General features: G+C 40.0%; 1 protein-coding gene across 1 annotated transcript; it reads left to right on the top strand.

The window, feature by feature from the left end:
- Positions 1-2473: 2473 nt before the first annotated feature.
- LOC117528943 (translation initiation factor IF-2-like) lies at positions 2474-11089 on the top strand. Its single transcript, XM_034191583.1, is given in 3 exon segments — positions 2474-2630; positions 8061-8844; positions 8847-11089. Coding segments are annotated over 2 exon segments (1509 nt in total). The 5' UTR covers positions 2474-2630; positions 8061-8066; the 3' UTR covers positions 9578-11089.
- Positions 11090-11392: the final 303 nt, after the last annotated feature.

Genomic DNA, 11392 nt, shown 5'->3' with positions numbered 1-11392 from the left:
ATTCTGACAGTTAGTGTGACTCGGGGGTGTTGACTCATTTAAACTAACATATTCATCCTGCTGTAACCAGGTTTCTGTTAGGCAGAATAAATCAATATGTTGATCAATTATTATATCATTTACCAACAGGGACTTAGAAGAGAGAGACCTAATGTTTAATAGACCACATTTAACTGTTTTAGTCTGTGGTGCAGTTGAAGGTGCTATATTATTTTTTCTTTTTGAATTTTTATGCTTAAATAGATTTTTGCTGGTTATTGGTAGTCTGGGAGCAGGCACCGTCTCTACGGGGATGGGGTAATGAGGGGATGGCAGGGGGAGAGAAGCTGCAGAGAGGTGTGTAAGACTACAACTCTGCTTCCTGGTCCCAACCCTGGATAGTCACGGTTTGGAGGATTTAAGAAAATTGGCCAGATTTCTAGAAATGAGAGCTGCTCCATCCAAAGTGGGATGGATGCCGTCTCTCCTAACAAGACCAGGTTTTCCCCAGAAGCTTTGCCAATTATCTATGAAGCCCACCTCATTTTTTTTTTAAACAGAGCAGTGTCCTTTTAACTATGCTTTTTGCAGTGACTAACACTCACATATGCATATAGAAACCACACACACACAAGGTGCATTCAAATGGTATCTGATGCTATTTTATAAGGTGTAGGTAACCTTCTTGTTCTTGTGTTTGAGATTTTCCTTCCACATCTAAAGGACACTGCTGACTGAAAGAATTTCTTGTGTGTGCGTGTGCATGTGTGTGTGATTTCTTGAGCAACAACAGAACATTTCTTAGTTTTTTATTTTTAATAAATTTGCAAACATTTCAAAAAATCTTTTTCATGTTCTCATTATGGGGTGTTGTGAGTAGAATGAGGGAAAAATTAATTTACTCAATTTTAGAATAAGGCTGCAACATAACAAAATGTGGAAAAAGTGAAGCTCTGTGAATACTTTCTGGATGCACTGTATCCTTGGATTCCACAGCGGGTCAGGTCTTGTGACAGGGAATCAAACCCAGGTGGATCTATGGATAGCCCAACTTCTTTTGTTTTTGTTTTTTTTTTTTTCTGTTTGTAAAAAAATCATTGCAGTCTGTCTATGTAGTTATGAATTTGTCCATCTATCTAGTAATTATGTGTCTAAAAACAAGCAGCAGGAACGCACTTTCGTCTGAAAAAGGTTAATTCTTAAGGTCACAACAAAGATTTACGTCCTGCTTAGAAAATGGAATAATAGTTTATATTAAATTATTATTATTTAAAAACATGGTTGTTCATCAATCAGCGTTTTTATTACTTATTTAATAAATAAATGTAACAACTTAAATCTAATCCTTTGGAGTTAGAAGTAGTTTTTTGACTGTATGCAAAAATGAGTAGTCTTGTAGTATTCTGCAGTAATGAGTTTGGCATAGTTTGACCTAACACAAAAGTGCTTACATACATAATTATTGTTTTGTTGAGGACTGTATAAGGCGTTTGACTTCTTTGTGTTATCGTCGGCTACCGTTTTATTTTTTATTTATTTGTATCAATGATATTTACGGCTTTTTACCAATAAATGATGATGATGATAGTTGTTGTAATTGTTATTATTATTATTCAGTACAGTCCCTGAAGCTCAGTAAAAAGCACTCATCCTTTATGTATAGGGTTTTTTTCTTTTATTTTTTGCATGTATGATTTCAAAACATAATCAGTGGTTCTTTTCTCCGTTAAAAAAAAGAAAAGGAAAAAAAATCTTTACGCCCCGCTCATGGAAATAGAGACTGGGATTGACGTCACGTGACTAGCGGCGTGCCGCACGGCGGCCATAACTAAGGGTGGAGAGAGACCTTGAGCCAGTTACACAGAAGCGAAATGAGGGGAAAAAAAGGCAGCCAGTGCTTCACCATCAACTGCACCAACTACAAAAACAAATTTGGTGGTCACAGGCGGCATTTAAATTTTAACAGTGTGGTTGGAGGGGATGGAGGAGGTACTTTTTACCCTGACTGAGGGTCAAAAGTCATCAATTCTGAATGGCTTTATATCTACTTGTAATAAAATGTTAGTAAAAGTCATATATATATGTTGTTGTCATTAAAAGACTAGCAATAATCACAGAGGAAAGAACAGCAAGGTAAATGAGCACAATGTCAAGGCATACTTCAGATTTATATTTTAATACATAAGGATTTTTTATACAGGCATGTATGGGTTCATTAGACCTTTTAATAAACTTGAATACAACTTACAAGGCCTCATTTATAAAACTCCATCGAGAATTATGATGACAGGGAAAAAAATATTACAGTAAATGAACAGAATGGCATATTTTCCACAAATTTCCACACTTTACATAAGACGTTTCTTCTACCCAGACATGTATGGGTTCATTAGAAAGATCAATTAAAGGGCTTTAAAACAAGCCCACTTTTATTAAAATCTGTTAACAAATAGCGACAATAGAGAGACAAAAGTCCATTCAGGCCCCGCCTCTCTGCTTCGGGAGGGGGCGGGGAGGACTGTGTATCAAAACGAGCGCACCCGATGCAGAAGCAGCTGAGCTAACAGGGAGGCTAACAGTGCAGTGGGAAATAGCGCTTTAATTAACAACGAAATTATCATCGAATCACGTCGATAAACTGCCTGCTCACGGTAAGATATAACTCAGTTGCGACTAAAAATGATATACTGTGTCGATATTTGTTATAGGTTTAACGAGTGGGCCACATAAATCCGTTATATTGCGATTAGAATGCGAGTTGGCTCGTTAAAAAATAATACAGGCCATGTTTCGTTTGTTTAGGTCGGTTACATTGTAATAGGCGATTGATTTGATAAAATGTACAGAAATTGACTCTGAATTCATTAGAATAAATTTTGAAATAATGTATTTAAGGTTCGACACACACACACTCATCTTCAACCGCTAAATACCCGTGATCGGGTCGCGGACTGGATGGAGCCTATCCCAACAGATTAGTACGGTGGCCCTGAAGTGAAAAACACAACAGCAAATCGCACAGCACAACAGTAAATCGCACAGCACAACAGCAAAACAACAACAAAAAAAACACAAGAGCAAATCGCACAGTACAACAGCAAATTGAAAAAAACACAAGAGCAAATCACACAACACAACAGAAAAAGAGAAACGACAACAACATTAACCAAAACGGAACAGGTAGGTACCTTCAGGCGACATGAATCGTAGCTGATTGGACAGTGGTCCGTCCTGTCTTGTGAACTGGAAGGTTTACGTGTTGTCAAAATATGAGCGCCGCTAGTGAAAACGTATGTGCTCTTAAACTTGAAGGTCACGCGTGAGTGTCATCAAGTCTTCTTTTAGCCTTTTCCCACAATCACTGCAGATGTTTGTTTTTTCCTCGAACTCTTTGCCACAGTTTTGGCAATACATCGCGGCATGTTCGATTGTTTCTGTTTGTCTGGCACCTGAGTATGCTGTCTTCCGGTTCACAGGACAGGAAGGACCACCGTCCAATCAGCGACGATTCGTGACACCTGAAGGTACCTACCTTTTCCGTTTTGGTTCATGTTGTTGTCTTTTCTCTTTTGCTTTTGTGTTGTGCGATTTGCTGTTGTGCTTTTTTGATTTGCTGTTGTGCTGTGCGATCAGCTGTTGTGTTTTGCACTTCAAGGCCACCATAGAGGGGGAATTTAAATGACAATAAATGTTATCACCTTAAAGAAAACATCAGTATTATGTGGCTCTTGATGGTTTAGCCAGCGTATGAAAAAGGCAGGGGTGGTGGCCAAGTGGTTTGTGCACTTGCTTTCAGTGCGGAAGGTTACCGCTTCAAACCCCACATTTGGCGTTGCGTCAGGAAGGGCATCCGGCATAAAACTTCTGCCAGTTCAATATGCAGATCCACCTCGGATTTTCTGTGGCGACTCAGTGCAAATCGTTGTATGAAAAATACGGTGGCGTACATTTAATAAGTTATGGGTAAGTTTTGTCTAAGTTAAGAGCATGTTGAACCACGCTGGTTTACGATGAGTTCATCAAAAAAAATTTTTAGACATGCACAATATTTTTTAGGTAAGTTATGCGATTGTTGACACACATTTCTTGCAAAGCCTGGTTCACACGACAAGATAATTAGGCCGATATCAGACCCAATCTTCCCCTTCCGACAATCTTAAGGCTGCCCGACAATCATGATGACGCTAAAGATAATCTTTTCGAATATTCCTGCCGTGTGTGGTGTGTTAAGAGTGCTCTGATCTGCTCGGAAGGATGTCAGGAGCGTTCCGATCACAAATCGGGGATATTCAACATGTTGGATTGTCTTGGCCTGATATTGCAGTGTGTGTTGCGTCCTCCGAACACAAACGAGCACACAGCTTGCTGAATGTGATGTGTAGCCAATCAGAAAGCGAAGTGACGGACACACAGAGCGGAAAATAAAATCAAAACAGCTGTTCTGACTTACCAGAAAGTTCGGTGGTCCCGCTGTCTCTACTCCTTTAAAGAACGCCTTTTCTTTTTCTTTTTGTATCGTTTTTTTCCCCCCTCTATTTTAAATAATCCACAAACTATCTCCGTCTGTTTACTCTGAAGTCAAGTTTAATCTCGAGAGATTTTGAGAGATTTCCTGTCTGACCTGGGAATGTTCGTATGTGAAATCTGTTCGTGTGTGGTGTGTTGTTTTTACCATGTGGCTGAACGCTACACACTACCACCAAACATTTTAGAGCTATGATTTTTTTTTTTTTTTTATCTCCACATGTGTGGTCTCTCAGGTTTTGGAAACCTACAGATAATTTTAAAATCCTGTTGTGTCAACCAGGCATAAGTTACTCATAAGTAGGGATGGGTATCGAAAACCATTTCCTGTTAAGAATCGATAAGAAATGATTCAATCCACCAACATCAATAGCCTTTTTGCCTAACGATTCCCTTATCAGACTTTCAGTTCACATTACGCTGGAGCAGTCATTGTTTTTGAGGGTGTTGTTAGGGAAAATGATCATTTCTGTACATTGAATGCAGACCCGCTGTGGGTCTGTTTGAAGCAACGAAGCAGCGCTGCAACCCGCCGCTTCGCTGATTCTCTACTTCACCGCTTTTCAGAAGCAGCAGGTCTGCAATTTCTTCATTAACCCCCCTCAAAGCCATTTAAAGATGTCAAGCGTGACTCACCTTTGTGCTGATTAAAGTCACTAACTGGGACTCTTGTCTTGTTGTGGGCAAGAAACGAGAATCGCCCTCTGATTAATTTCTGTTTTGTGGTACTAATTGCACAGCTCCAAACACTGTGCAGCTCTCTGCCGAGTAAAGTTGGAAAGATAGATTGCAGTCGGAATTAATCACTTCAAAGAGAGTTGCCATTTTAAATCAAATGACACCTCTTTCCAAACACTGTAATACAGACAACAAACTACAACCAACCAAAACAGTTTTTTTCCTCCCAAAATAAGACGTGCTCCATTCTTTATGCATTACATCCTGACTTGCAACGCAGCAGTGTTTTGCAAGACCGCAGCTCAGAGGCTATGGGGTTAAATTTGTGTCATTAATACCTGAAAGGAAAATGCTTTTGACAAAAACGACAGATTTTGTTTATTTCTATTTATGTCCAGAGATCCAGGATCCACAATGTACAGATTTAATTTATTTTTATTCATGTCCAGTGATCAAGGATTCAGTGACCATGTACAGACTTTATTTATGTCCAGAGATCAAGGATCCAGTGACCATTTACAGCTATTATTTTTATTTACCCAGAGACCATGTAAAGATTTTATTTTTATTCATGTCCAGAGCTCCCAGGATCCAGTGACGATGCACAGATTTGATTTATTGTTATTTATGTCCAGAGATCAAAGATACAGTGACAAATTTCATATTTATTTACTTTAAGACTCAATAAAATGTTGTTGACATATAAAACCTATAAAGCCTACTTTTAGTACACAGAAAATTCACAAGAGTTACTGATAAGGGAATCGATAAAGGCATCGATATCGGTAAAATCTTATCAATACCCATCCCTACTCATAAGTCAGAATATGTCCATTGATTGGCTCATCAACTGAAAGCTCTTTCAAATAAAAACCATACACACTGAGTAAATATAAAATCAATCTCAGCTGTTCGTTTCAGTCAGATTCATCATCACAGCCTGACAAAAACATACCCACATAAAGTGTCCTAATTTTGGAAAACGACATCTGAAAATACTTTAGTTCCTTGTTGTGGCTGAAGAAACGTAGTGTTTTAAAAGCAGTCCCTCCATGGTTTGTCTGCTCCTGTGTGCCTGAGCCAGAATGCTGGTGCTTTGTTCAACAACAAGACAATTAACTTATTTTAAAAGTTCAAAGAGTCACAGCACTTCATTCATTCATGTTAGCCACAGGCATCAGTCAATTCTGCATGCAATGAAAATAAATCCCATGATCCACCAGGACTAAAATAAAATTAAAACACGAGCAATCTGAGATTTCTGACATCCACCAAGGGTTGATGAGGACTCACAATAAGTGATGTGTTCACATCGTGACCTGAACTTTACCTGGATCCGGATTCCACAACACAATGCAAAAATTGCATACTGATCCAGAATGGTCCGACTGATCAAGATGATGCAATGTGATATTTAATTCACAAGCTGAAACAAAATAATGTCTTCCTGATCTTGGTTTTACATCTTGATGTCATATCTGTGAAGTAGATTTAATGTAATCCTTAAGTCTACAAAGTGAAATCTTGACCCAGAATCCGGAGTTGCAGACCAAACAGTCCCCCCTAAAAATTCGTCCGCTCCTACTTCCGCATGCATCATTTGGGACCACAACAGCTCATCTGAGACTGACTCTCTTCACCCAAAGTGATCAAAAGGAATAATGGGATTATTAATCATCAGATGACAAGGTAAAACCTCTTAAATCATTCTAAAGTCAGTTTTAAGCAGAATCGAGGCCGTTTTAAGCAGAAACAAGGTGATAATTGGTGAGTCACTAGTGACGCTTTGAAATGATGGAGGCACAGTGAATGCAGCACCAGCAGCTTGTGTTGCTGCTGCACTCTGATCGCATCCTCCATCTTTTATTATGAAATAATGCTGAATTTATGTGGAAGTGATTGTTGTACAAAAGCTTCAGATATCTGTCACTGAGATAGATGATGACGAGTGTAGTTTTAAGCAGAAATGAGGTGATAAATGGTGAACTGCTGCTGACGCACAGAAAGGATGCATACGCAGTGAAGGCAAGGCAGACCAATTTTTAGGGGGGACCGTTCGGCCTGACACCAGATCCAGATCACCTCCAAAATTTAATGGAGTCTTCCAAGGCCTAACACCAGTGTGTGGTGAAAATCTGTTAAGTAGTTTTGATGTAATCCTCAAAAGCCAACAAAGTGAAGCGAACAAATTGAAATCATGATTCAGAATCCGGGTCAGGATCGCTTCCAAAATTCAGTGTCCATGTCCTAATATCTATCTGTGGTGCAAATTTAGTGAGAGTTTGTGAAGTAGTTTTGAGGTAATCCTTAAAAGCCTGTATAAAGCGAAATGTTGATCCAGAATCCAGATCACCTCCAAAATTCAGTGGGATCTTCCATGGCCTAATATCTGTGATGAAAATTTCATTAAAACCCATGCAGTAGTTTTGACGTAATCCTGCTAACGGACAGACAAATAAATAAATGCCGATGATTTTATGACATCCTTAGAGGATGTAAAAATGTTAAATTACACTGTTTGGCCTCCGTGTGGAGGGGCGAAGCTGAGCGAAAGCATATGAACACCCAATGACGTGCATATCAGCATCTACGTGCTCTGCCAGTCAAACACAAGGGTTCTACTGGTGGTGGAAATGCAAGCCAAGCTAGAGTTAACCATTCCGACCTGTACCATACCTTACCGTACTGACCGGACTGCTTGGGGGGCTGTCGGCACGCACTGGCTAAAATGTTATGCTGTGCTAGTTGCATAACTTATTCGACATATCCAGCATATTCGCCAAATTTTTCGTAAGTTGAGATACGCTGGCTAAATCGTCAAGTTGGGACAGGCCTATAAGGGAAATTGTTGTTTCATTTGAACCTCTTTTCTCTTAAAGGTAAAGATGATGGGGTTTTGCAAGATGCTTCTTGTGTCTCTTCTTGTTATCACTCTCCTGAGCACTGAATCAACATGGGCCAGAAGAGGAGGGGGCAGCAGCAGCAAGGGGGGGTCATCATCTTCATCATCGTCGTCATCTAAAACGCATTCAAAAACATCTTCTAAAACACAGTCAAAAACATCTGGCACCCAGGCGGGAAGCAATCCCAGGCAGCCACAGAGACCCAATCAAAACCAAAACCCATACCCTGCTGGTGGAAGTTATCCTCATCCAGGCAGAGGGGGTACAAATCAAGGTGGATCCCCCAACCAAAATACAGGAGGTGGTGTTGGGAGTTACCCAGGAGCTGGTAGCTACCCCAACCAGTATCCTGGGAGAACCAATCCTGGAGGTTATCCAAACCAGAACCCTGCAGGGGGTTATCCTCCTGCTGGTGGATACCCAGCAGCTGGCGGATATCCGAACCAAAACCCAGTGAGAGGTAATTACCCAAACCAATATCCTGCTGCTGGCGCTTACCCACCAGGAGGTGGTTATCCCAACCAGAATCCAGGCAGAGCCAATCCTGGAGGATACCCTAACCAGTACCCTGCTGCAGGTGGCTATCCGGGTGGAGGAGGTTTTCCTAATCAGAATCCGGGAAGGAATTTTCCAAATCAGTATCCTGCTGCTGGGGGGTACCCTAACCAAATGCCTGGCAGGGGTGGATATCCATACCAGTACCCAGCAGGAGGGGGTTACCCAGTTAATGTGGGGAATACAGGACAGGGTTGGGGTATGCCAATTCAAATCCCGGAGGCTACCCAGGTGGAGCAATTGGAGGTTACTCCAATTGGAACCCAAATAATAAGATCCTTAGTCCACGCTTTGGTGGAGGTGGTTTTGGACATGGTGGTTACGGGGTGGGTGGGTCTCCATTTGCTCGTTCTGTGCAGAGTATGGGGTACAACCCCTCTCCTAAGTCGAAAGGCTTTGCCAAAAAAGCGTTGATGGCAGCTGGTGTCGGAGCAGTGGCTGGTATGGCAGTTGGGTACGGATTAGGGCGCTTCCCTAGACCACACTTCAGTTTTCGCAACCCTCAAGAAGAATACTACTATAACAATTACATGTACCGTGAGTATGGTGCCCGTTCCACAGATGAAAAAGACTTCCGTCGTGATTATGAATACAGGCCTCCGCCACGTGCACAGTCCTACGAGACATTCATGGATAACTGCATGAATAAGACGGACATAGTTGGAAATCAGACTCCAGCTCTTAGCAGTCAAGGTGGAGGTGACCAGCAGGACAACGACACTGTCAGTATTGAGGAGATTGGATACCCGGCTTTAATTAAGCAGGTGAAGTCTCGTCGTTGTGTTGAGCAGTATATGGAGTACTCCAAACGTTTCATGCAGAAACGAAAAGCAGAGCACCGTGTCCCGAACAGTCGTAGCAACCATCTGAACGATGGGCTGATACACGTTTTCATCTCCCTCTTTGTGCTTTTGAGCAGCATGCTCCTTCTCCAGTGAGAACATTTAGCTGATACCGTGTTCTCAATGGATTTGATTGACATCTGTTGTTTTTGCACTTATACACTACTCCTGTTATATATCACCTACATCGTGCACTGCAATGTATTCCTTTAACCAACTTGGGTCACCATTAAATCATTCAGTGTCTTTGAGAAGCTGAGAAAGGTACTGCTACAGAAACTGAAAGTGCATCACTTTTGCTTTTCCTGAATTTATTTTGCACGGTTACACTTGAACATTGGATTTCTTGTTTATTTTTGGGGTGTGGGGCAATATACAGTCTTTTGCAAAATATTCAGGTAGATTTAATGGCTAAACAAAAGGCTGCTAAGTAGCTAATACTTATGAATAAATATTAACACTGTAAGTATAAAGTGTTAACTGTGTTCAATTTTAAATAACTTCAAAATCTTTCAAATCAAACGGATGCGCAGGATTGAGGTGACGGGGGAAGGTGAGGTCGCGGGAGACCCCCAAACAGTCCTAACAATGGTCATCAATAGGCATGTTTTGTATTGGAATAGAAATAATTGGGTAGCATAAATTTGGCTTCAAGGAAAAACGTCAAACATTGTATTTATAGTCAACATTATGAAGTGTGAGGTGTGTTACAGCATTTTTAAAATTATTTTATAAAAGACCTTTCAACCCCTATCCCCCCTTAAAAAAAAAAATTTTCACTGCAGAAATCTACACATGACACGATCACCAATTGTTGCAGCTGTGAATAAATTTTATCTAATAACAAAAACAGATTTGAGTAAGTAATATTGTGACGTCTCACCAGTCACAGTTTTTGTAACATTTTGATGAAGGAAGACCAGATTACTGCAGTTCACACAAATACACTTTGCTTCAACATGGTTCTCAAGACCAGACACCTAAGTGGCTTTACTCTCCTATTTTACTCTTCCTTTTTAGATATTTAGATATACCTTTATAATACTAGCATAGTTCCACCTTAGAATTGGAATATAATAGATAAGATATACCTTACTGAATTTTCATGTCAATGGATGCTGATGGAGGTTTTGATGTTTGCCTCTGTAGCCGTGCATAATGGCTAAGAAGATGGATCTTGTCTTCTGTTACTAATGGCTGCAGTGGTAGAAAGTAGCTTTTCATCTGGGTGGAAACTGCAAGTTTCCAGTTGAATAATGGTGTAATATCTCACTATCTAATGTTTGAAAAGGAGAAATTCCTGTCTGCTTTGTACATTGGGGGGTGGCAAAACCTAAAGAAACTGCTTCACGTCGTAACACTCAAATGAGTTATATTTGTCAAAATTAAGTTCATAAATTGGTATAAATATTACTTGGTTATTTTGGATCAACCTAATTGATTTGAGTGTTGGTCCAACAATTGTTTTTTTTTTTTTTTTTTTTGTGTAAGGCTGCATTCACATTATCGATTGAAGGGACCTGAACCAGATATATTTGGTCTGCATGCACTCTAAGGAACTGCTGTCGCAATGAGAAAAACTGATGCAACATTTTGCATAGATTTTTTTAAAGTTATTTCAACTCAGTTATTTCAACTTTCAACTGAATTAATGCCCCAGTAATAATAAAAACCTATGCAAATTGTTATATCACTTGTTGAGACAGCGGTTCATTTTTTAAAGTGTCCCACACAAATCTGGTCTTTCTTATGTACTGTAAAAATTCCATGTCCCCCCCACCTCCCCCCTCCTCTGTCATCATCTTCTCAACAACAGTAACAATAATAATTGGGGTATTAACATTTAGAAATTTCAAATATCTTTTTGCTGACATATTAAAGAACAAAATAATCAAAAAACACATTTGTACA

Source organism: Thalassophryne amazonica, chromosome 17, assembly GCF_902500255.1.
Source record: "Thalassophryne amazonica chromosome 17, fThaAma1.1, whole genome shotgun sequence".
Classification (NCBI taxonomy): Eukaryota; Metazoa; Chordata; class Actinopteri; order Batrachoidiformes; family Batrachoididae; genus Thalassophryne; species Thalassophryne amazonica.
Note: the sequence above shows the minus strand (reverse complement) of the source record. Positions and strands in the feature narration are given on the sequence as shown.